The sequence below is a fragment of the Manacus vitellinus genome, unplaced genomic scaffold (genome assembly GCF_001715985.3).
Source record: "Manacus vitellinus isolate BGI_N305 unplaced genomic scaffold, ASM171598v3 scaffold_3_pilon, whole genome shotgun sequence".
In the NCBI taxonomy this organism is placed as follows: domain Eukaryota; kingdom Metazoa; phylum Chordata; class Aves; order Passeriformes; family Pipridae; genus Manacus; species Manacus vitellinus.
The window spans coordinates 35,113,443-35,141,005 of record NW_021940535.1 but is presented as its reverse complement, the minus strand read 5'-3'; the positions used below and the strand labels follow the sequence as shown (position 1 = coordinate 35,141,005).

The 27,563-nt window shown below is 38.0% G+C and overlaps 1 protein-coding gene across 3 annotated transcripts in view; it reads left to right on the top strand.

The window, feature by feature from the left end:
- The window catches only part of RSU1 (Ras suppressor protein 1), a 101,952-nt gene that overhangs the window by 35,186 nt on the left and 39,203 nt on the right, over positions 1–27,563 (top strand). For all 3 annotated transcript variants that reach the window (XR_001920957.2, XM_018075189.2, XM_018075190.2), the window contains exon 8: positions 7,901–8,033. Coding sequence is in view for 2 of the 3 variants with exons in the window: in XM_018075189.2 (XP_017930678.1) it covers positions 7,901–8,033 (133 nt within the window). In the remaining variant the exon portion in view is untranslated. The remainder of the gene's footprint in view (positions 1–7,900; positions 8,034–27,563) is intronic.

The window sequence follows — 27,563 nt, the reverse complement described above, 5'->3', positions numbered from 1 at the left end:
ATTTCAAAATAAATTGGGATGCTGATCCTCTAAGCCTGTAATACTTCCTGTGCCATTAAAGTGTCTTTGATGTTAAACTACTTTGACATCACATTAATTTCCTTTGTTCTAAAACTCGTCTGCTGCGTAGTGTATTCCTTGGGTTTCTTCACTGGGAACACTTAGCAGTGGCTGTCGGTTTGCCCCTTGAGATCCCAGTCAGTGCAGGGGACCTCACACAGAGCAGTGAAGGAAATGGTATTTCCAGCACAACATGTCACCTTTCAAAGAGAAATCGGTGAAACTTAGCAGTATTTGTAAGTCTTCTAGTAAATGGTCTTGCTCTTACGTGAGGATGTGGGAGAAGTGAATTTAATCAAGTTATAAGTAATTTGAAATAATTTTAGAAAGAATATAGTTTAAAAAGTACATTTTGAAGTAATTTCTTGGATTTTTGTCAAAATGCTCTTTCTTCTGCCTTTCCTCTTAGCTACCAACACGACGGCATCAGCTGGGCTGGTTGCCCTGGTACCTGAAGGCTGTGTGTGGTGGAGTTTGGCTGATGAAACAGCATGATTTGTCATGTGGCAGTACAAGCCGTTAACAGAGCGTTGTTAGGCGAGGAGTGCCTTGTGTGCTGCATTAAATAAGTTCCTGGTTTATGGCTTTCATCTGTGAGTGTTGTTATTATTTACTCTTTCTACTAGTTATTCTGCTAAGGTCAAGTTTGTTGTGTCTTGTGATGGTAGAAATTTCCACAGCTCTCCCCTTGTTCCCAGAGAGTTAACCACTCCTGCAACCACCTGAATATGGAAATGCAAGGGTATGGTTTAAGGGAGTAGTTCAGCGTTTTATCCATTCTGTTGTCTTTCCCAGGCTTCATCTTCAGTCTTGACACATGCTGAAGTGTCAGACTTCCCATTATAATGATTCTGGCTGACCTTTGCTATGATGTTGGGATTTTGTATAAATATCTCAGGACTATATTTACTTTGTTTTAAACTCTCTTCTATGAAATATACTGGAGAGTAAAATTTTCTTCCAATACAATTGTAATAGCTGTAGCTGAGGTAATACCAGTTTGCCTTATATCACTTCACATTTAAATCAAGGGTAAAGAATTCGAAGATATAGTTGGTCTACTTTTACTTTATTTATTTCAGCTGTGTTCCTTTTACTAAGAGTTGAAGCAAAGGGAGTAGCTATTATGTATTAGTATCACAGAATAATCAGACTCTATATAACCTATCAAAGTGAAGAGTGAGAGGAGACTTGGCTGCTGATCCTCACTAACTCCGTGAGAAGAAAACACAGTTGATCTTTTCCCTTGTAGATGGGCAGAGGGAGCAACAGCGTTTTAGAACTAAGCTTAGTTCAGCACTGAAATAAAGAATGTGTCTTGGCAGTGAAGAACCGTTTGAACAAGACACCACTGGCAGAGCCTCCATCCCTGATGTTTTTCAGACCAGATGTTCTTCTGTTTGAAAAGTCTCTGTAAGCTGTTCAACTACTGAACTGACACAGAGATCTACAGTTAGATGTATTCAAGTGAATTCTGAAGTTGGGGTGTCATCTCTGAACTCGTTATTGGAAGTTCTCATTTACATCTAAGAAGTTGTTAGAATAATGTGTGATATTGCGATATCTGCACTCCTATTTTCTGTCCCTGAAAGTAATTGTAAAACTGAGGATGGGCTTAGGCTTCAGTGTTTGGCTTTCAGGTTGCTCCTTCAGCCTTCTTTTGCCCTGAGGCTTCCTGTCTAACACTCATATGCGAGGTTGCAGGCATTCCCATTGTGTGGTTAGGAAAGGAGCCAGAGGAAGATGTCCAGCCTGCTTCTGTCTGATGGATGCTCTGGAGTATCTGGTTAATTTGCATGTACTGAATCTGATTGCTTGTTATTTAAGGCTTGAACCTTTTCCCCTGTTGTGTAGAACCGCCACAAATGCTATGTTGGGGTTCTCCGAAGTGCTGATGACTTGAAGTGATACTGTTAGACCTTCTCCAGTACAAGAATGTAGGGGCGAGAGAGCAAAAATGTCCCTGGGATCCATCTTTTGGAGGCGTTTCAGTCTGGGTTTAGACTTATTAGTTGTTCTCTTTTAGTGCATAGAAGCTCATCAATAACCAAATTTACATTTTCGACATATGCTATGGAGATTTAGATTTGTTTATCATAGTGAATATTTTTGTGAATATTACTGCTGGTTCCAAAGAGATTGAGTCACACCTCACTTATGTACAAGAAGACTTTGCTCTCTGTTGTCTTAATGCTGCTTTATAAATACTGTTTAAATCTACTCTCTTCTGTTACTAATCCTTCAAAAATGATGGAGGTCTTCAAAACAGAGATGATCTTACTTGTTTATAGAAATGGTACGAGTTACTGATGCACAGTCTACATGTGCTTAAGATAAGGGTAAAAATAATTTGCTTTTTATAATACTTTGTGGCATAGAAAGCAGTATATATTTTCATTTTTTTACATAGATTTTAAGACATCATTCACAATTAATTGTTTTGGCATCATTTTTATGACATAATAGTCATGATATTTCTTCCACCCCCATGCTTAAACTAGTCTCTCTCTCTATTGAGACAAAGCAAATGCCACAAAAGTAATAAAAATTATAAGCCCTATAGTGTAAAGCAAATCTAAAACAAGCCAGGACAGACATATTTTTACATATAACCTAGGTTTAAATTTAGTGTAGTGGATTGATCCCTTACTTAGGGTTTAATAAAACAGGATTCAAAGGTATTTATGTCTAAATAATAAAACTAATTTTGTTCTTCTTGTCACGTCTATGACAGAGAGTAAGACCTTTGTGTGGTAAAGGGAAAGAATATTTAAATTGCAGTCTTAAGAGGAATCACTAAAAGGGATGTGTTACAGCTTGAGGACTCTCCTTGAGGTCAGCGAAGTACAGTGTAGGCTGGGATGTGAGTCAGAGTATCAATGGGACACAGATGTTAAACTCAACAGTATACAGGCTAAAAATTATTTCCATCGATTTTAATGAAGCTCCACTGGGGATGAATTTAAACCATTACAAAGAAGCGTTGATCTGGCATTTTACAGCTAGGATCATGTTTCTTATGTTGAATGCCAATGTTCAGTTCTCAAATGTCAGAGTTGTTTAATTACTTAATTTCACCTTTTAATTTTTGAAAGTATTTAAAGTGTTACCAAGGGGTGTTCAAGTGGAAAGGACAATCCAGGTTTGCGTTCATTCTGTTTTCTCGTGTTTAAGTAATGCCCATGTACCCTAGTCATACCTTACTGTACATCAAGTATACATACATGGAGTAAACATTGCACATTTCATACATCATACATCACAAGAGGATGATGGGCTTCTAGTTGTATGTAAGAGGCGCTTACAGGCTGTATCTAATGGACAGGAGGAGCCTGGGAAGTCTGGAGACACCCTTGGTCAAAGTGATAGGTGGTGTTATTACTGGCTCTGACACTGTCTGCAAACACGACTGTGGGAGGCATCATTTTATTTTCTATTATGAGCTCTTTTCTGACCTTTGCAGGCAGTTGAGCAAAACACGAATGTTCACACCAACCACTCTTTATTTCAACAGCACTGAAGGAAAAATAACAAGAAACATTAATGATCGTGTTTTAGCTCAAATGCAGGATAGATTCATTGAGACAGGTGCAGGAAAACTGTAGCTACCTTCTCTTCTTTTTAATGTCAGTCAGGATGGGATGTGCTCACTGTCATATGAGATGTGCCTTCTGTCCACTCATGGCGGTGGAAGCTCTGAATGTAAGCAGTGATAAATGGTACTTTTAGTCAATGGATGGTTTAGAATAAGTTAGAATACTTTAAAATTAAAAATATGCATACTTTGATTTTGCCCTTGAATTTTCAGGAGTTCTGGTGTAGATCTATTTACTGTAGCTCCGAGGTGGCAGCCAATAAGAGGTTCAGGCAGCAGACAGTTTTCAGGTCTGCACAGCTTAGTAGTTGGGCATTAGGAGCAATTTGGTTTTAAGGTGAGTTAAACACAGAAGTTAAGTCACACTGATCCAATCAAACTTAAGGATTCAGGATCATCTTTAGATACAATAAGTGCTGAGACAGGAATAAAAATGCCAAGATCAGGCATTTTTAAGATCACACAGCTGGCTACTCCTTTTAGAAGGCTTTTGGTCATTTTGTGCCGGTCACGCACACTAGTCAGCTGTTAGATCTCTGCTCTTCTCTTTCCAGACTCTTCTCTTTTCAGTGTCTGCTTGCTGGTAGCAGCATATATCCACTTTGCATTCCTCCTATTTGGAAATCTATGTTTAGCGAAAGTAGAAAGTGTAAAAAAAAGTATCCTTCAGACTCAGGACTTGAATATTCTTTAAGCATGTTAGACCTGGGTTCTGGAATGTGTAGCTTTGATCATTTATTAGAATAGTTTTAGAAGCACTCAAAAATAATGTGAAAAACATTTATGTGATCTAGGAAGGGAACTGTGCTGACTAGTCTTGAAGATAACAGGCTGTTCCTCTCTTACAGAGGCATATGATTGTGTTGCATTTCGGTGGAGCCGATCTCCTTCAGTAAGGCAGAATATCAAGAACCTTAAGTCCACAATGAAGGAATACAATTTTAGTCAACAAGTTACGCAGAATTTTAGAGATGATAAATATTTTTAATAGGCTGATGTGCATGAAAAGAACAAAACAGCAATGACCAATGCAGTCTCCAACCCTAATATGTTTTGTGATTGAATCTTCAGTGCTTGGTTTTTACTAGAAGCAATTTTGTATTTTGCTTACTAAAAATATCTGAGGGATTTGATGTGATCTGTGTAGCAGAACAGTATATAAATTTCCTAAAGCCCTGGGGATGGTGTTCTGCTGATGCTGCTGTTAGACAATATGCATGAAGGCGCATCTGCCATAGCTTTTTCCCTGGTGAATGGCTCTAGTGCTGCAGGGATGGAGTAATAGCATTTCCTAACATGGTGCTACCATAAAAAAGGAGACTATTGGGGATGGGAGGGACAGGGACACATCTGTAAGGTGTACAGTCGCACAGCTCTCCTGCAGTGAGCTTGGTACCAGAGCCATTGCTTCAGGCAGGTGTGAGCATCTCTTCCGTGCCCTTGGGTTTATCTTGGTGCACTGCAGCAGAAGAGTCCGTGCAGCGCTCCTGTGTTTGGTTACCCCTGAATGTACTGTTCCTGAGATGTTACTGAGACTTTGGCCTTGTGCTTGGGACTGATGGATGTCCTGCAGCCAGAGCAGAATTAGGTACACCCAGAAAGGACACCTGGATATGACCTCAAGCAATGTATGGTGCAGGAGTGACTCGTTTCCCTTTTGTCTGTTTTAATTATGAGGCCTCTTTGTGCTCAAGTGGCTTGCCTTGTGCCTGGAGTGTTAGACGCCATTTCCTCCCGCAGTCTCTCTGTAACTTCTTATCCTGTTTAATTTCTGTCCATTTCTGTCCTTCATTTCTATATAGAAATTTTATTATTGAACGGGGAGGATTTTAAAGCATCGGTTGCCCTGTCCTTCCTGCCTTCTGTGAGGAAGCCCACTCACCTGCAGAGAAGCACCCACTCTCTGCCTGGTGCTTTCCACGAGGACAGACAAATTGTTCCTTTTCTCACCACTGCACTTGATTAAATTCTTCACTTAAAATCCCTGGGCTCTCACTCCAGCTCTAGGTGGCCGGTGGGATGGGCTGCCAGGCCAGCTGCTGCTGGCAGGACTCCCAGAAGGACGTCCTGGGCAAGGAGGGGTGGATTTCAGTGCGGATGCTGAACTTTTGTGTACCCCGTTTCTCTGTAATTAGATTAATTAGGGTCTCTGCCTCCCTCTTCCCTCTGAAGGTAAAAAGTAATATTTGCACCCGCCTCCAGTGTGTTTTGGGAAAAACAGAAGAAAATAAAGCTATTACATTGGCATGGGGACCTACAGATCATTTTACTTGAGCAGTCCTGGGTTTGCTGTAAGATTTCTTCAGCTGTAGTAGAGTAGTAATTATTACAGTTAATTACATTTAAACAGGCCATACTGGTATTAAACGGGTGTTAGAAATTAAACGAGCACACTGCACTGTGGGAATGGAAATGTGTGGCAACCTTCCCTGGATGATAAATTTCTGACACAGCTCAGGTCAAGAGGATTCAGCCAAGACCTATTGAGATTTTGGGAACATGTGACTTAGTCCTATAGGTGGCATTGAACTTGACTCATGATGGAGCCAAGCTTGCCTCCCCAGATTTAATTGTTTTTATTAGTTGTACACAGATTGATCGTTTTACCCTGATGCAGTACCTGCAGAATGCTTACAGTGTTGGTAGTTTTGGAGAGCAGCGTATGGGATTTTTTGCAGGTAATAAAATGGGAAATCCAATTTACAGTTGCAAAGCAAACCCTGAGTGATACATGATCTTCACAGCAGCCCTGGTCAGAGGGTTACGGCTAATCGCCACGCTGGCCGGCTTCCCCGGCAGCTTCAGCCTGAGAGCTGGACAGTGAGCAGCACCAGCCTGCGCCTTCAGCCAGCACAGATTTAGATACACTGCTTTCTAGCTTATTAGGTCCTCTTTGTCACAGTACTTAATCCTTTTTCCTGATCCTTGTTAGAACAGTACTGCCACGTCCTTTAATAAAGGAGACGGGCGCGAGGCTCCTAACGAGGCGCACTGGAGCGTGCGGAGCGCGGCGGCCGCGCTGACTGACGGGCTGTGAGCTCAAACCAACCTGCCACAGACAGCTGGCAGATGAGCTTGTTAAGGTAATGGTGACTCGGTGATAGGCCAGTATGAGATGCTTGGCATCTTTTCACACAGTATAATAGCCTGTCTTTAATTGTTGTTAACCCCTTTTACAGAGAGAAACGCACCAAGGATTAGCTGTCATGTAGAACGTGCAGCCGGCGTGGGCAGCAAGCACAGGGCTCACAGCAGCTCCCGTTGCCTGCACTTAAACAGGCTTTTCATTTTGGAAATTTGGCGCATCAGGTTGATTTTGGATTTCTCCAACAGCTTGGCTCAGTCAGTCTTCAAAACCCTGTAATTTGTTTTGTTTTGTTCCCCATGGTTAAAGAATATTTTTTTTTAGTTATTTTAGATTTCTAGGAGGAGGGTAGGCCTCTTTTCATCATAAAATTCACAAAAATAAATTGAAAATGTACCATAGATTTCTTATTTTAATTTAAAGAACACAAAGTATTTCAATGGCTAGACTGTCCTGGAATTCAGCACTTTGTATCTATAGTCATGAGGAGTTTCAGTGGAGACTGTTTTGGAGTTGAGTGGTAAACATTTAAAAAACAAACAAACAAAAAACCCCAAGCAACCCCCTAATAGGTCTCTTAAGTCTTCCTGTCAACAGAATAGGTAAAACTGGCATGCTACAAGAATGATGCTGTTCGTTTGTGTTTCTGAGTGTATGTCACTCTAATCACAGATTAGGGTAGGATCTCAGTTCAGACAACAGGCTGGCACTGAGAGGACAAAAAGCCTGTTGGGCATTGCTTGTTGGTGTTTTGCTTGGAGGAGGAATTGAGAAATGTTCTGCAATGCCAAGCAGAGCATACTCCTACCGAAGCATCATTCTCCTTTTGTTCCTGCAGATCATGGTGGAGAGGGCCCACACCCATGTGCTGTCAGGTCCTGCTTAAAACTGACTTGATGAATAAATATAATATGCAGCAGGTGGAGTTCAACCCTGCTGTGCAGTGTGTAGCAGCACTGAAATAATAGAGTGGAACTGCATTCGTCATGGTGGGAACTACTGTGTCCTCCTGTTCCTCTGTGTTAAGGCTGAAATGCTTGCTTTTATTATGGCCATGCTCTCTGAAACAAATGAAAAGGTTTTATATGCACAGAGGGTATTTCTTTCAAATTTTTAATGTTTCAAGTGTTTTTCATATGCTGTTTTGTTTAATCCCTCAGGTAATTTGGATTTGACTGGTCAAAAGCAAGTCTTCAAAGCAGAGAACAATCCTTGGGTTACCCCTATTGCTGACCAGTTCCAGCTTGGAGTATCTCATGTTTTTGAATACATTCGTTCAGAAACATATAAATAGTAAGTATTACATTATATACTGTAGCTGTGGTGTTTGGTTTTTTCCCTGTAGTGTGCTTGGCTACACACTTCTTTCATAATCCATGCAGCGACTTGGTATTCAGGGCAAATATGCAAGCCTGTACATTTATATTAAGGAATTTTGCCAAGAAAAGGGTAAATAAGATTCATGTAGACATGTTAAGAAAGCTCAAAAACTGTTTGGTACTGTCCCGCATGTGTTGTTTACTTCTGTGTAACATGAGAGGTGTAAAAGAATGAGCATTACAAGTCTTTTGAGAAGTATTAATTTTAAGTATGTACAGTAAGGTTTTATAGATTGAAATAGATAATTGTTGAGTTTTTGGATGCCTATTGTTATGTTTTGAGAGATGTCCAGAATTCAAACCTGTTTTGATCTGGACTAGTTTACAGAAGTCTACAACCCTAGTAAGTCAAATATAGGTACTAGTGCTTTCTTCAACAGTGTAAATGTTGAACAGTGTAAAATAAGCTGTGTGCTGGGGCTTCTCCATTTTAATGCAAAATTCCATGTACAGATGCTAAGCATTTGTTTATGAAATAATGTCTTCCATCATCCACTGAATTGAAATATTTATTTTAAGTAAAAATCTTCATTTTACCAGTCCACAGTAAAACTTCAGATGGATTTTTAGGGGACTTAACAGCAATCCTGCTGTTGTCGTCTTAGCAGCAGTAGGTAATACATCAACAATACTACCTCTGGATTGGAAAGATAGTTTTTGCATTTCCCCTTTATTTAAACAATATCTTTTAACAATTTAGAAGCATTTCTGACAATCTTTTATATGGTATCTGTCTGAACAAAATTACCAGAGAAGAGCATTCACGAGTGACGGTTGGGAGATTCCAGTTAAGTAACTGAGATGTAAATTTCTATATGAAACTCAGTGATTCAGCAATGGCTTTGGTAGGCCGTTCTTCAGTTACAGAACTTAAGTGAAAAGAATCACAGATGGGAGAGTGGTTGCAAAAATTGTGTCTCAGAAGTGTCCTGATATTTATGGTGTAATACATGTTCTCAAGACAGATTTATTCATAGATTTAAGTAGGCTGCAACACCCTTCTTACAGTAGTACTCTGTAGTACAGACACAGTGTAGGGAAACAGCTGCCTATCTCCTTGGACCATTCCTTCCCACAGTCTATTGTGTAGCTGCATCCAGGTTTCTTGATAATGTTTCGTAATTTCGTTTTATATTGCCAATCTTATATTTCTGTTTGCTGAGCAATGTAGATTAGGGACCCTCATGCCCTTCTCAGAGGGACCACTCTGGGCATCATGAAGACAGCAAAGTTTCAGGGATTGAAGTGCGGTTTTGAGAATTTGACCTACATTTAGTTTGGTTGGGGGGTGTGGGGACTGTTGTTATGTATCTATAATAAAAAAAAATAAATAAAAATTTATAACTGTGGGTATATTAAACTGCTCTGGCAACTTTCCTTGTGCAATCAAAATTGACAAAAAGGTTCTGTAATTCATCAGTTACCTCAGTTGTTGTTCTTTGTTCTAAATTAGCCATATTATGTTTGTTGTCTTGTTCTTTGCTGAGGCATAACAGTGTCTTTTTGGTTAATAGGCCAGTTTTTATTTTATCCACAGTAAATGTTTGAAGCATGTATAGTTAACAGTGTAAGCAAAATCAGACTCTGACCATTAATAAGGAGAAAAATCAAAATCAGATGATCTTTCTGTGGCTCATTCATGACTTCAGCTTTGATCTTAGAAGTTTATTACGTTAAAATGTCATAATTTTCAAAATTTAGTGAGGAAAACCAAATGCAGGAACATGTTAATAATTAGATGTCAATTTTGTATTTTCAGCATTTTATATTTAAATAATAAAAATATTCGTATAATTTTGCTAGAATCCCACTAGTAACTTCCTTTGATTCCTGATTTTACTTGTTTCATCTCCTATAAAGAGAGTTTGTGGATTTTCTTGCTGAAAAATATTGTCCTTATTTCCAGTTTCCTCTAAATATATGATCTGAGAATTACTAGGATGCCACCTCCTACAGACATTTTTTCTGTTTGCATTTGGTTTTAGGTGTTAAAACTCAAAGGCAATGGCATGGTCTAGGTAACAGGTCTTAGTAGCATTATTGTACACAAAAACAGGTAAGCTGTACATGCAGAAGAAATCAAAACTGCTTTTTGTGATGAAATGCTGGTCTTTTCCTGCTAACAGCTATACACTTTCTTCAACTGCCTTTTTCTTTCAGAGCTATGTCCAAGCAGTGTGTCTTATTTCTCATTAAGCAAATCACAAGGTTGAGATGTGAATGTAGTATTTTCCCCTGCAGGTATATAACTAAGGAAAATTAAGCTCTTGGGTTTTTGGTAGGTTTTTTTATATCATTCTGCCAAAAGAAAAAAATATCTTGCAACATTTAATAGATCCAGACAGCTTAACTTTTACTGTGAGGCAAAACAGTACAGTTAAATGGGTGATTGGATAGAATGCTGTTTAGATAACCTCACTTAAAACACTGAGAGGATAGAACATATATTAGCAGATGACCATCAGATCAGTAAGTTTACTTGCAGGTACAAGATGTTGTGGACTTCCATAACCAGACCTATGCATCTGTATGGCAGATGAATTTTGAGCTCCAGAGGGTGTATTTGTCTCCCTATGCCCATTTCTTTTGCTAGCTGATAGGAAATATTGATTTTACTTCATTTACATATTTAACATTGTCTGTACTAGCCAAGACAATGAGGGCATGCTCATGGAGTCAAAAGTGCCAAGTTTCAGAGGCTTATCAAGTTACATTTCACTATGTGATTTATGCTAATACTTCTTATTTGATGTTTGCAATGACTAGTACTTCATAGTTACTCAGTTGCTGTTAACTTAGCCAGGAAGTGGTAACTCACTGAGTCTTGGCAATGCACTCACTAAACCTTGAGGTTTCTACTGATGGCTGGCACAAGTCATCACAGCAGTTAGTGTCAGGGATCTCCATTCAGGTTTTGTGAGGTTGCACTTACGAAGCAACTGCAAAATAGATCACAAACCTCTTCTTTCCTTTGTGAAATGTACTGGCTGTTTCAAGCATATTTAGTGAAAAATTACCCCTCATTTTTAGCCTTGTCTTAAGATATTCATGCTCTAGTGATTAATTGATAAGTAGGCATGACACCCATGAGGGATGACTATGTCTAAAGATAAAATGTCATTTGTCTCGCATACTTTTACATTTTCACACTCCCATTTTACATGGTGCTCACGCACCAAGTATAAAACTGGAATTGCACTTTGTTTCAGAAGCACGTTAACCAGTAGGACCCTCAGATCAGCTCTTCTTACTTTGTATCTTTTTTCATTTCCTTTAATTTCCTTACTTTTCAAGAGAAACGGTGGCTGGTGATTTTTTTCTCAACCCTAATTTTTCAGGAAAGACTTGTGCTGATAGAAAGATGGGCCATATATTGTAGTGGAAAATGTGTGTGGAGGGGCTCTTAATTCTTAACAGGAAATTCAGCAGCTCTTGGCACTTTGCTAGCTTTTGTTGGCTAAAATACGCCCACTGCACATATCATCCTGTGACAGCATCATTTGGAAATAGGTCAGTTTGCCAAGTATATAATGATTCTTAATCTCTCACTGCTGTGTAACTTTCTGAAACTTTAGTAAACTCACTTTTGGCTTTGATTCTGTATATACTCAGGAGCTGCCTTTAAACTCTCTGTGTGATGTCACAATAGTGTTGAAAAGCAGTTGAAGAACTTGCTTAAACAATAAAGGGTAATGGCAACCTTATCTCCACAAAGGGCTTAACTAAATGTTTTATTTTTTATTCATGCCTTTAGTCAACTTTCAGAGTGACCTTTATGTTGTAAGCATATTCTCAGAGGATCTTCTCGGTGTAGGATACTGACAAAGAGATGATGGATTGTGTGATTTAGTGGTTACAATGTACTTAGATAAGTGCAGACAGACATAAATGTTTGAAAGAAAACAGTGAATTAAGCTCCTATGAAGAATGAAAATCCTGTGATGCTCCTTAGGATCTGTGTAAGATAATTAGTGATTTGATTAAGCTGAGGTAAAGCCAAGATGTGCAATTGGTCCCAGTGGGTGGGTTTGGTTGCTGGCATTTACAGCAGAGTTAATCTAGAAAGCTGCTCTTTGGATGCATTTCTGGAATTATTCATGTGCTCTTAATCAGTCTTCATGTGAAACTTGCTTCTTTGCATGTTTATATCTGCTACAGAAAGGATAGTGATTTTTGCTTTTATCACGGCAGAGTCTATTGCAGTCATCGTCTGCTGGTCGTGTAATCAAAGCTAAAACAAAAGAGTCCCAAGTGCTTAGATTAGCATTCAGACTTCAAGCATGTTTGAACTGTTCTTAAACCCAGCAATGGCCTTTTAACACTTTATATTTAATAATTGTTGTTTCCCTGTTTGACCTCCTTACTCCAGTGAGGCAGAATTATGATGGAACAGTCAGCATTTTTAAGTTTCTAGAAAGCAGGTTTTCCCCACGAGGCAGTCAGTTTGGAGTCAAGAGTCTCAACAAAATGCTTTGTGAAAGGAAGTAAGTTGCGCTTTTCAGATTTCCATCAGGAAAGGTGGTAGAAGAGCAAGCCGTTTTCAAGACTGACACATTAACTCTTAGCAGAGGAAATGGTTTGACAAATGCAGTGCTGAGCATATATCGCTTGGCAGCATTGGAACATAGGTTTCCCTGGGCAGGCTGCTCTGTGCTAAGCATTGCAATTGAAAACCTCATTTTATCAGCAGTGACAGTCTGGAAAAATCCATTCTTGATTCAGCCCTCTATTTAGAGACAATCTCCCCACCTTCTTGAAAATGCTGTACTGGACCCCCACTATTAGGAAGCAGCTGCTTCCAGGGCAACAGACACAGGTCATGAAGTAAGATATTCTTCTTCTGGACTATATTAATGAAAAGTATTTTATCATTTATTTCTAACAACTAAAGGAGACTGGCAAGATTCTCAGAGTAGTGCTGTAGAATATAAATAGTATCTTGAAATAACTCATGTTCTTATTCCACAGTTGTTAAGCCTATTTAAGTTCAGCTGCATGGTTGATGCTGTTCAAGATGTAAAGATGATGATTGGTAAAACCACCTATCGAGGAGTGGCAAAGAGGTCAAACAAGTGAAAAATGCATGTGTTGGTGCTTGGGACGCATGCTGGCGAGTGGGAATTGCCAGCAGTTGAGATGGAGGCATAAGCAGGTTGAACTGACAGGAGGAGAGATTGTCCTGAAATGGTGTCACTTGTGCAGCACTATCTTGGACCTGCAAGAATTTGGGGGTTTTTATGTTAGCACAAAAAGCAGGAGTATTTAATGACATTTACTGATGGTACGAAACTAGTAGCACAGAAAAGAATGAGCACACCACACAGTAAGAATTAGAAAACAAAGAGGAAGGCTTGGATGCATTAGCTACAGGTGTTCTGAGTCACTAGTGTGATATGCTGGAGTAAGGGGAAGAGAAAGATAAGCACAATCCCCAGAGCTTGGTTAAAAGAGTGGAAATTTTCAGTACAGAACAGGAAATATTACGCAGTTGTGGTCATTATGTTCATGAAAGATGAATTCAGGCAGGAACAGGCAAACTGTGGAAATAGGATAGTGAAATGAATATAGAAGAAAGAAGAGGAGGTTTAAAAGATATTTTGTTTATTTAGCAAAGCAAGGTCTGATAACAGATGTCATGACTGTCAGTGGAAGGGAGAAGGGGAAGAAGAAACTTCATTTAAGGCATAAAAAAATTGTGGACGTAAGAAAAAATATAAATCGGCTGATCAGGTGTTTATTTACAGAAAGGTCTCTAATTATTAAGGGAGCAAGTAATAACTCTCTGATAGAAGTAGTCTTCCGACAGAAGAAATGAAGACCAAAGTCTTGTTTGTTTTAAAATGAGCACTGATCAGTTTGGGCAGGAGTATATGATTGCTTGTGGCAGAGGATGGCATGTTTGTGATGTGGGCAGACCTTGTATTCATATCTCCTGATTTCGGAGTTAAAAAGTTAGATTACACTCTCCTATATATTAAGAGAACTTCTCAGTGCCACTGACATTAAACTAAAGGAGGTAAAGCTCTGCTGTCTGTTAATATAAATAAGATTAATTTTGCATATTTGTGCATTTAATAACCTGTTTAAATAAACACTTATGGCAGTTTTGAGCAATAGTTTAAAATTACTGAAAATTTTTAATAACCTAATAAGTACTTTTTATTATATAAATTATATATTCATTAGGAAAAATCATTTGGGATTATGAAAGTCATCAAAATATTTCTTTTTTGGCTTAGACTGAAGAGATACATAGAGAGAATGCTTTTCTTTGGCTATCTCTAAGTAAAATTAATTATCCAGTCATTATCTAATCTTGTAAAAATACCAAAAAAAACCCCAGGTACAGTTGATCTCAGGAGTGATTTCTGGTGGTTAATATTCTGTACTCCCCGAGGGAAATAAAGATCACAGAGAGGAACAAAGACTGATTGCTTTAAACGTCTATAGATTGAATTCAAAGGAGTTCAGTCAGACACCTCAGCTGTTTGTATAATGCACGGAGGTCAATAAAGATTTAAAGAACTTGAATAGTGTGAGTCTGCCGTGCCTTGCTAAGAAAAATAGGCCATAGTAAATGCCATTTACCTTCTTTGTTTTTCTTTTCTTTTGGCTCTAGTATTCTTTGGTAGTTTGAGGATGTTGAGGTTTAAGCCCAGCCAGCAATTAAATACCACACAGCTGCTCAATCCCTCCCCCTCTCTCCATGGGATGGGGAGGAGAATCAGGGAAGAAAAAACCTTGTGGGTTGAGATAATAGCGGTTTCATAATTGAAACAATGTAAATTTAATAATACTAATGATAATAAAATACAATAAGAACAGTAATTAAAGAAAGAGAATAATAAACCCCATTTATTTTAGCGTAGTTTCAAAGACTAGATAAAGGTAGTGGAAGTGATCTACCTTAGGTGAGAGTCTCTGGGATGCCACATCTCCCGTGAAAATGAACGCATGACAAATGAGCTTCTCTCAAAGGATGGCAGGAAGCAAGATCCATCTTAGCTGAGAAGTAAACAAGTGTCATAACAGTCCTGATTCACAAATTTTGATCACGTACCAGTAAAAAAATTTAAATTCACCAATAACAATCTTTTATCAACCTGATGTGGGGAAATATAAAAATGTCATTTATGTTTGGTTCTGTTGTATTGAGGGCATAGTACTGTATATTTTATATGAAAATGCTGATTTGTATTCCAACTAAATGTTGTATTTATTGGCTGTATTTTAAAAATTGATAAATATATTAGTACATTATTTCCAACAGAGAAAATAGATGACTAGGAGTCCTGACATCTTTAGACAACATTTACATGCAAATCTGTAACTCTTCCCTAAAGAAGAGCAAACTAGAACCCATGTTGAAAGATAAACAATAATAACAGTATGTCTGTATATTTTTGTTTATATATTACTAAGATGAATATGTAATAAAAACAAAGCTTTCAGTGATGTATCTGACAGATATAGATACTGCACATATAAATATTGGTGTAACTACTGATATTTGCCATTTCCTTTAATATGAACTTTCCTGTAAAGTTTAGAATATTATGTAGTAATCCATTTACCATGTCAAGGATGATAACCCAGGGCTTAAGTCACTGGGGCAGATGTCTAGGGCTATGTTAGAAGTGGAATTCGAATGAAGTAGTAGTTAAGTGCAGAAGCTGAGGACTTGATGAAACTAAAGTTAGGAAAACAGTTATGGTAGGATACAGGATTTGAGTAGGGAAACAATTCAAAGTTACACCAAACTATAGGGCAAGGCAAGATCAGTAGCTGAATTAAAAGTCAGTGGTAATTATGGTAAAATCCCAAATGAGCAACAGGGAGTGGTATGCAAAGAAAGTGGTAAGCAACAAGATCAAGGACCTGGCCTAGAGGACAAGTTGGGGTTTAAGCAGGCAAGCAGAGAGTGAGATGTGCAGCTGCTGGGAAATGGCACCTTGAGCAGGAAAAATGATAGGTGGGATTGAATAAAGTTTGTGCAGTGGGAAAGATGGCTGGTCCAAAGTGGGATCTATCTTGTTAGTCATTGAAGAGACTGCTTATGGCTATCTGATTATGATAAATCCTAGAAATTAAATGGGCCCTTTTCTGAACTGTGATAGATTATTAATAATGACAAGGGAAGGAAATTATTAATATTTTGTTATGCTTTTGTTCTGTGTTCAGTGCAAGCTGGATGATCTTTTAGGAAAAATTTCTCAGTTCCCAACATTCGTTGTGAGAAATGGTTTTAAACCTCCAGGCGTCTAGACATCCAGTCAAAAGGTTTAGCAGACCTGACTGACAGAGTCTGGAGTCACCAAAATTCAGTCTTAATTAAATTGCTATATCAGGGAAACACCAAAAAGTGACAGAAGTGCCAGTATCCTTCCAATATCAAGGAAGGCAAATGGACCAAACTTGCTTATTTTGAACTGATTTACTCAAAAATCAATTTTGAGTTAAATAGTGAAGAAGACATGGAATTCTACTAGTGATGATCTAAAGAACGTGACTGTAGTATGAATATAATTCTTACACTTTAAGGCGTGACTCTGATTTTGAGAACTATTTCCTGAAGAAATATTACAAAATTGGTTTGTCAAGGCAACTGTTAAACCACAGAATTTTGTGAGGCATTTAGCTTTTACAGCTGCACAATGTTTTCATTAGAAAATGAGCACTGTTTAATTTCAGTTAAACACTTGAGAAGAACTAACAACAATAGGTCTTGGGAGACAGTTACCAAAAGGGACATTTCTGGTGAGCTTCACAGAGATCTGACCTGGAATCATTGAAGGTATTTGGAAGCAAATATACAGTTGTTTCTGATGACCTGGAACTTGGTGAAAAACAACAGTGGAAGTATGGGCTGTCTTGGATTGTTTAATGAACTGTCCCTGTACATAGTGTATTTTAAAGCAGCTCAAAGAAGAGTTATGTGAATAAGATTCACAAGGTATATACCACATGGTGTGGTTATGATTACTGGAGGAGATAAAAACGAGTGAATACTTCTTTCCAGAAAGCAATCAGCACTGAAAAATGTTTTAAGAGACATAATATAATTGAAGAGTGCACTGTCAGCTCACAGTTCAGTGCTATACCTGAAAGATCTAACTGAATTCAGTATCAGCCCCAGCTGATGTGGTAAGTAGTAGGTTCCTATTCCCGTATTCACTAACCTGACATCAGCTGGGGCTGATACTGAATTCAGTTCTGGTGTCAGTAGTTTTAAAGGGATGTTAAAAATGTGTTTAAATACAGACACCTCGATTATTTGAGAGCAGACATCAAGCAGACAAAGAAAGCAAGGTACAACTTAATAGGGCAAACTACCAGGGAAAGTAGCATATTCATTTTTCTCTTATTGTCCTCTGCTTGCCTCAGGATATTTTCTGGGCAAGTGTGTTTTAAAGTATGATAGTTATTGTGTGAATCATGATGGATTTTAAGACATTATGCCTAGTATTATCCAAAGATAATGACGTACTGCCTGATTTTTAGACTTTACCAGAACTGCTACAGTTGTAAGGCCTTGTATTCGATAGTGAGCTCTGTGGCTCTAACTGCTCTGGACATGGTGGGTCCAACTCCTCACCTCTAGTGGATTCAAGGGGTTTTCTCAACATTTCTGGGTGGTGGTGTCACTAACCAAAGGCAGTGTCCAAAATGCATGCAATTCAGAAACTGGACTGATAGTCCCTGAAGATAACTTACCTTATCTTTTATTTATTTTTTTTTCTTTAGGTGAGGATGTTGCAGGGAACAGAATTTGGACTTTACAGAAAGAACAGGGAATTTTAAAGAAAATTCTCGAGACTGCTAGAGGAAAAAGAATAGATAGGAAATGGCAGGCAGAACAATACTAATTGGGACTAATGTGGAAAACATGTTGGTAGCTATGAAGGTTTTCTGGTAAACTTGTGTAGCTAATCAGAAGTAGTGGTAAGTTGTTAACCCTTCGTAATCTTCAAAATTTAGTTGATTTGCCTTTTTTTCTTCTTCTTCAGATTGGTACTTTACAACCAAACAAGAAGAGTTACAGCACACATTTGCTGGTTTTATTTGAGAGATAAATTAAAAAGTGGCGCTTTTATAATCAAACAGATCTGTCTGCAATTTCTATTCTCTATACAGTCATATCTGTTTTATTGCATGCTGGTTTTTATTGAACTTCAGTTTCTTCTTTCAGTCTTGCATTATTTGAGGGTTTCGTGTGATCTTTAGCAAGTTTTTTTTACCCTCCTGGTGAGGGCTATCAGTTAGATAGTGTCCCTAATTTTATGGTTACCTTTATTAACTATTTATCCAGTGAAAGACTGAGGTGGGAATGATTCTGGTGTAATTTGCTGGAGCCACTTGTAATGCCAGCTGTAATAAGCCTTTTAAAAGCCATGATTTTATTTTAGCAGGTATTACTGTTAACCCGTTTATACACACTTTTACAGCCCCTAAGGCAGAGTGTAGAAAATGGTTATGATCAGATTTAATTATAAATTCATGTAATTAAAATTAACTTTTCCTTGAAAAGTATAACCTGAAAAGCAAGAGCTTCCACTCTATATGACGCAGGATTTCAAAGCTTTTCTCCATCTGCACAAGAAATGCCCTTCTGTCAAAGCTGGGGATAGTCAGATTAGGTGTGTAGGCAAGTCCTTTTGACTACAGCTTTGCAATGTTTTTTTTTTTCTATTCTGTACCGAACTACATTAATAATTTAACCCTAAGAATCTGTTACAGTGAAAATCAGCATCAAATATCCCAGGAAAAAAATACCCTGTAGTTTTTCTTCTTTATTACACCTGATTGGGAAATTGGGGAAAGAAATTGTAGTCTTAAGTGAAGTATGCAGGAGCATAAACAGTAAATAGAATTACACAGTATACTGACCATTTCACTTGCTCCAGCTTCACTAAATCAATAATAATAAATGCAGGAATATTAGCCCTTCATAGTTTTGCCGTGTTTTAAGAAACTGGCTTCCGTGCTGGATGTAATCAGAAGCATTTATGTCACTGAATGGGGAACAGCGATTTCCTGATTCCTTTTTGTTATCTATATAAATTTATGATCGAAGATTTTTCAATCCTTCAGTAATACGTCTTGCACCAAAATGCTGTCACATAATGGTAAATGTATACAGAAGTAAATGGAGCAACTCCTAAACCCAGTGCTGTAAACATGGTTCCTCTTGATAGGCAGAGGATAAATTTTATCTGTCTTCACATGTATACCCAGATTACTACCTCTGGCTTGCTCCAGTGTCTATTTTCCTGGGATTTTCTGTACATCTAAATGGTCTGGGGAGTTATCCAAGAAAAGAGAGTGGGACCACGGAGTCCAGGACTCTTCAGAGATGCGTTGCAAGAACCTGCTAAGTATAAATGCCACAATAAGGAGAGATCACTGTTTTAGAAGAATAGGATTTAGGCGTATGTGTCAGTTTTGACTCCTAACATATAAGAAATTTTACCTAAAAAACTGCGGCTCTTAGAAGATGGTTTTTAGTCACCTTTCAACTGGATATAATTTCCAAGCTAAATTCTGAATGTTAGTTTTGGATACTGCATTTGATGTTCTGTCTCCTGTTCATTTCTCACAAATTTAGATTTACTCTATTGTTTACTTTAAAAAAGGAAAAGGTATGCAAGGACTGACAGTGATGATCTCGAATATAAATTGTATCAAGAAAATTGATGCAAGATAAAATTACCAAATCAACCTTTTTTATTTTATATTTTATGGAATATCTAATGTATGTTTGGCAGTAATTTACTCTTGCCCGTGAATTTCTGACAGTTTCGATTCTTTGGGCTTATTAATCAACATAGTCAGCACCAGAGCAATTTTTATGAGACTCACTAGTCATCAAAAATTTATTAGCAGATAAATCAAAGAAACAACTAGCATCTTAATAGGGTGAACAAAGTGGCATGTAAAAGATCGTTCAAGACTACATGCTTTTGACACTTGTGTGTTGCATTTACTGCTAGGGTCAGAGGTTTTGTTTGCACTTTCATTAAAATAGTCGTTATTGTGACAAAATTTGCTACCTTTTGTGCTAGACATTTCTTCCTTCTTTTATATATATATGTGTATATATATATGTGCGTGTATATATATATATATATATATGATAGCACCATTCTGGTAAGGCATGAAACTTCTATGTGAAGTGTAATATAGAACTTTAATTAAAATCTGAAACTTTTATAGTTAGTTGCAGTAGATCATGTATGGTTCAGGAGTAGGATGTGGTGGAAGTACATTGCGAGTAAGGCGTGACATGAAAGTACTTCAGTATCTGATCTGGTTACCTAAGGAGCTTTGATATTCATTCCAGTTAGACCTCTACTGTCTTACTGGAAACAGTAATCTTACTTTATTCTAGTTTGGTATTTTAAGAAGAATTTCTTGGTCACAATTCTTGTGGCTTTCATTGGAAGTCAAAGCTGAATACTTCCCCTCCTTTTTGTTAAAGCAAAATGCTCATCTTACCAAAACACTGTAGCAAATAACATCTACACTGGCTGAGTCTCCTCCCTAGTCAGTGCACAAGCAGTGGGCTTCCCTGGCCCCCCTGGCCTATTTGACTGCAAGGTTATGAAGCCACAGGAGTGTGGTACAAACATGCAGGTGACAGCATGGAGAGCAGGGCTTCCTTTGATAACTGCTGCTGAATGCGTCAGTGGGGAAAATCCACATGCGAGCTGGTATCCCTGTCCTCAGAGGAGGGCAAGTGTTTGGGGAATGATGAGAAAATTGTATTGTTCTGTGGAGCCTAGGCAAATCAAGCAGTCTGGAGAGGACAAAGAGGCACCTTAGGTTGTCTCTATAATCAAGTGGGCACCTCAGGGACAAAGACAGTTCACCAAAAAGCTAAGCCATGCTCCTGACTCCCAGAGGAGAAGGCTGTGGGGCACTACTCCGTGGGTGGTATGCTGGTGGGGCCAGCCGAGTGTGTTCCCACCAGTGCACCCAGGCCAGCTCGAGCTCTCATGAGTCCATGTAGCAAGGGGATTCAGGGAGCTGATACAGCTGGAAACTTAATAACTTAGTCTGGCAGTTTCAGTCCAAATTACCTCCTCAAACTCAGTGCCTGACAGCCAGCGCTAGGCTGAAGTAGGTTTATGTTCCAGGAGCTGGTTGCAAACGGCTCCTCAGCTGTTTGTCCAACAGCACAAGGAGGAGAACCTGAGTCTACTTTGTGCACCAAATGAAGCCAGCCTATGGAAAGAACACAAGTGCTTCTAAGAACTAAAAAATTAAAACTCCCCAACATTGGTGAACTAATGGGAAGTCTGGATTTTTCTTTGTTCAGAGAGGGCAGCCTGTGTATTTTACATGAATCTGGTGATGCTGAAAATACACAAGTCTCATTAGTGGAGTTCTTGTAGCTAACTTTCTTATGTTTTGTGTAATAAAAAAATAATTGAAGGGAGATTGGATTTATTCTGTGTTAATAACCAGAAAGGATGTTTTTGGATGACTACCAAGTGGTGCAGAACCGTGAACAATACAAAAGAAACCCTACTGTTCCTTCTTCCACCTTATGTGCTTTTACATGGGAAACATATTTAACTTCAGCATTGTCCTTTTCTGTGATTTTGGTCCCAAGTATGACTGAAAATATGGCTATCTGTGGGATGAGCAGCTTACAGAAACCCTGTTGTCTTGTAGCTCTTAATGTTTATCTCCCTGGTCTGATTCCAATTCAAGTGAGTTACAGCTGAAAATGATTGCTGTAGGTTGCTCACTTAGCAGTGTATGTAAGGTGTAAAAAAACTAGATTTAGTTCTCTTATTTCTCTTCTAGACATAGCTTTAAAGGTGTGGTGGTTTTAAAAGTGATCAAGTAGTCAGTGCTAACATCTGACTGCAACTGCACATTTTCTTCAACTTTATTTTCGAGACAAATTTATAATAAGACATGAAAGTTCTAAGCTGTTGTATTTGTCATTAACATATCACAATAACTAACCATCTCTCTGTGAACCTTTATGTGGCAGCTGCTCATTAGCATTTGCATTCAGAGAAAGGACTAATCTTTTCTGATCTTGATTTTAAGGCAGACTGGAGTTTGGCCTGGTCCAGGTTTAGGACAGCTTTGTGGTAGAATATGTAAAACTGCAGTTAATAGAACTGTTAAATACTGTGGATTAAAGGCAGTGATTTCTTGCTTGAAATACATATGTATTTCAGAGTGCTCCAGAGTAAATTAGGCAGCATCTGCTGAATAGTGAAATGAGTGTTTGAGTTCCAAGTCTTTCTATAAATTGGAGAAGTATCAGGAGGCAGACAAGGTAAAAGTTCCATGTCCCAATTCTGTGATGTCACAGATTTCGTGTGTAGCTTTAGTAATTTCTCAAAGGTCTCAACACAAAGTATCTCCAGCTTAGGGTCATAAGCTCCCAAAGAGCATACCAGCAGACAAAACCATATATGAATTTTGTAGTCAAGAATCAGCAGTTCAGTCAGCCAGCAAATCAGCCAGTCAACTGCAGACCAGCGTTAGAACAGAGTTTCTTTTTGCTCCCTTTGCTGGGAACTCAGTTCACATCACTTCCAGTGTAAAACCTACCTGGCCAGGCCTTTGTTTTCTGTGGCTTCACTAGCGTTTTCTTCAGTAACATAGATAGGATAAAGGCATAAAGGTCTACCCTTTCTTCAGCACATAGAGGTCAAGTGGGGTTTAAATCCAAGATCCTGCAGCCCCTTCCGTAGGACTGATGGAAAGGGGTGTCAAGAGCTGTTCTAATCAGTAATATGGAAAACTCGAGGTACGGATGATGTTTCTGTTTTCATGAGGCTGTCTCATGTACCTTGCATTTTTATTAGAAGCTAGTGAGGATGCATTTTGTTCAGTGTATCTGGATACTTTCTGTACCTGACATGATGCATCTGAGGTAGTCTCTGGTGTGATACTTTTGATATTACTAGGAAAGATGGTTCAAAAACGGTTTTACACAGGGGTACATCAAATCATGCTATATTGCCCACAAATTTCTCTACCAAGTCATTTTTTTTTTTTTTTTTAATTAGTAACATTGACTCCTTTTTCTTTGGTTTTTGGTTGACTTCAATTTGCAATTTTACTCTGGGAATTGAAACAAGAAAGTTTCTTTCTGAAGTCAGATGGAATTCTTAGAAATTCAGTCTAGCATTTTTGGCATTTCACACTCTAGATTTTGATTAGTTTGTTAACTCTTTGCTTCAGTTTTTGAGACTATTCTGTAGCTGCATGCCATAAGTGAGATTTTAATCTCTTTCAGATTTTTCCTTTTCCTCCAGACCTGTTGGTTTGATGAGATACTACCAACTAGATTGCCATAGAGATTCAGATGTGCTTATAGTCAAAATCTGGTTGGTAATAGTGTATCAGTTCCAAGTGATTCATTTCACAGATTGATAGCTTTGGGTGGGGCAAATACATGTCTGAGAGTTGCAATAATCTGCACATTGTCTTATGGAGGAGAGTTTGCAGGTAAAGGTTCTTATGAACTGTCTTGAAACCCACACATGCATTTTATTAGGTTCATGACAGTGACCTGAGCCCTCACAAATATTATGACACTTCAGTTTGCAAAGATAAACACCTTCCTTTTACAGACTGGTGTTGTGTTTGGATTACCATTGGATTTTGGCAGTATTTATGTTTGCTCCTTTTTCTTAAGATTTAATTTTTTAAGTATTGCACTACTTGTTTATTATTTTTTTCAGTAATACTTACTTATGAGCATTTAAATGTCAAGTATTCTGTGGCTTATGGTGTTATGAATGGTAATTAAAACTTCATATTCCCTCTGCTTGGCAACTCGTCTGTGTTAATATATATAATTATTCATAAACTTAGTTTCATCACTTTATTAACGTTTAGTTTGACACTCTGACACTTGGTTTACTAGAGTGAGATTTACCTGTGTTCACAAAGTAAGTAGTGTGAGTTGCTTTCATTATTTCCTCACTGGAGAGGGTATTAACATTTATGTATAAGAAAATGAGACCCTCGTAGCAAGGGTAAAGGTTAGTCATTCTTTTTTCCCTGTAAAGGATTGATTTGTGATATTAAATAATACTAGGATGTATTTCACCCCCAGTCTTCCTTTCCTTATATATATATAACTCCAGACAATGGAGTTGGGAATCAGAAAGGCTGCTTTCACTTAAACGTTTGTACGTTGGAATATATGCATGAACACTAATGAGTATACATATTGAGAAGTAAGGAGTCTGCATTAAGATAAGCTGAAATGTCCCCTGTGTTTCTGCTAGGAGGATAGAGGTGGACTTCTAAAAAGTTGTGTGTTTATGTGTTTGTGATGTATGTGTCTCTACACATATCTATCCATAAATATTCTCCCACATCCTGTATATATTTGCTTTAGCGCTGAAATTACATATTGTTCAGTAGATGCATCCATTAACTCCATTCCAAGAGAAAGATAGATTTAGAAAACAATGGGCATTGAAGTGCAGAATTCTGGTGACACAAAATAAAAATACAAATGGTGTTAAAAATAAATTTGTAAAAATAATATTCATAGGTAAAATACTGAGATTATCAAAATGAATCATGGGAGGAACTGATGCAAAATGTAGATATTGCAGAATCCAAATTATTATATTCATGGGGATCGTAATTAATCATGTAATTCTAGATATACACATACTGTACCCTAAAAATGTATTGTAGGTTTACAACTGACTAGCTGTTTTATGTGACAGAATGTAGTCTTTGCATATTTATTAAAATTATTCATAACTGGTTGCAGTCTAGATGAACTGCTCTATTCTTGTGTCTTGCTTCAATACATTTTCTGAATCATTTTATCATGACATTATAATGGAAATTTTTCTAAATTTTAGAATGATCCATGGGGCATTTTCCAAAACCCCTATCAGCATCTCTTAAAAACATGTATTTGCAGTTTACATTTAAGAATACATTTAAAAGGTTTAGTAGCAATGCATATTTTCTATTTGTTTGCTGCTCTTTTTTTAAAAAAAAAAGGTTTTATTTAGATGAATAAGGAATATACATTGAAAAAAGTAGGACTATGCATTTAATTACATTTTATGTATTTATCTATTCTTCAGCTTACAGCTATAAATTGGTTCTTTTAAAAATATCATAGGATGGTGAAACATGTTCATAATGCATTTTTATGACCTTACCCACAAATGTCCCAACAAAGTTATAAAAATCAGTTATATACCTATGGAGTGTGTGGTGCCTCACAGCTGTTCCCCGTGTTTGTCTGGGTAACAAGACTTTTGCTGAAAAAAAATACAGGATGGGGAGGGTTTCCACCAATGTGATGTGCAGTTAGTGTGACTATAAGATAGTCACAGTTACCTTATCTGGTGACTGTTCCATAAACATCGGCTAATTTGTGTACACAGGTGAGACATCTTTGTTTCCAATAGAGTTCAAAAAAGTCTTCCTGTACCAATATACAGAAATAACCTAAGATGATACATCCTGTGTGCCTTACTTTATGAACCATGTATTTATTTTTTTGATGTAATTTGCAAGAGCGCAAGAACAAAAGTTTGGCTTTCGGAAAGAAAAATTTAACTTAAAACATTTCCACATTAGGAGTGTAGAACGGTTAGAAGTTGGTTGGGTCTTGTTGTGTGAAGCTGGAGCAGGCTGATACTGTAGTTGAAATCTTTTGCTTTATAATAAGTGTCCATATGCAGAAATCCAAGGAATTTCTCTTTTTAGCAACCTGTTTATCCACATCATGTCTGAGCTCACTCTTACCTAAAGTAAAATATTTTTCCACAGTAATGTTTATTAATTTAATTCCTGTTATCAGATGTCTGGGACTGATTCAGATGTTTGGGACTGAGGTACCAAATTGTGGGGGTTGCCTTCCATTTTAGCTTTTCAGCAGAATACTGTGTGAAAGGTCTTTTTTCTCTACAGACAGTGTGATACAGTGGTTCAGGGCAGTAGGATGACAGTGAAAATGCACTGTTAAGCTTCATTGTTTCTTAGGCAGAACAAAAGCTCCTCTCACAAATTACCACTGTGGCTCTTCCCAACCTGTCAGTGGTCTGTACGTCCACATGTTCTTCTCTGAAGTGATGTGATAACAGAAATCAGTGTCCAGATGGGGGTTATTAGAAGTTTTTGCTATAGCAAGTGGACAAGACAAATACCTGAAGTGACTTGATTCCGAAACAGTAGAGGTACGTGCTGACTTGAGGGGATTGACCTGCCTCAAACCCTCTGCGTGACAGTGTTTGTCTACAGTTAGCATCCAACATTTTACAGCTTTAGCTGGGCAGCAGTTTGAGAGAAGCACATGATTCTCCAGACAGCCTCACCCATCTGTTCTGCCAGCACAATGTAGATAAAAGATATTTTATGGACTTTCTGGAAGTTTTGTGATTAGAAGGTGTTTCTTGCTGGATATCCAGCACAAAAAGGGGCAGACTGGCTGGAAGCTACTGAGAGACCAGGACGGGTTTGCACTTACAGACTAATAGTGAGCCAGTGATATTAATTTCTTTGTTAAGTCTCGGCAAGCAGTGACACTTCTTACTACCTGTGGGTCTCAGGGCAGTGGCAGGCTCATGGTTTATTGTCAGCACAATTGTTTTGGGGATGAAAGATGGACCACTTGGAAAGCTTAACCTTTCCGTTCTCCTTTCGGAGGACAGCCAGCCCTTTTCCCTCTCAGAACATGACATCAGTTTTACCAGGGAAGGCTGAAAGTTTTTCAGTCTTGTTTTTTAACCAGCATAATGGACAATTTGAGCCAATAACTACCCTTGGTCAGTCCTTCTGTAACAGCAGCCAAGGAGATACTGTCATCAATTTTATTATACCCTTTACTTTCCTGTGAACCTACTCCATTTAGGGGAAATGCTTAATGCTCTTACTGTTAAAATCTCAGAAACTTTTAGAGTCAGTAAAGAATAACACTAGCTCAAACTTTGGGCCTTGTTCCTGAACTCTGATTTAATGCAATTGTTATTTACAGCATTACAGAGTGGTAAACAGCTGCTTGTGCCTGCTGGGTTTTTTTTTTTTGCTGTTGGTTTGTTGGGTGTTGTGAGGTTTTTTCCAACTAATGATGCCAACAAAAGTGACCTGGCGTTTTTCCTTTAATTAAAATGGGCCTTTGTGAATTAGTGTGTGAAAATCACGGGATACAGCACTAATTGGAGTTTAGGCAACTGTTTCTCTAACCTTTCACAGTGAAACTTCTATGTGAAATGTTTCAGTTTTAATTTAGTAGCTTGAGAGTTTTTCATAGCTAGATATTAAATAATGATTCTGACCTTTTTGGACAAATATATTGGTAGGTTTTTTCTGAATAAACTCATTCGTTTGTGGCTGGTATTACCTGTGGTTTGACTGCTTCAGCTCCCATTTCACAATGGACATCCTAAGGACATAAGAAAAGACTTTCTGTTTTAGACCTGTGACCCAT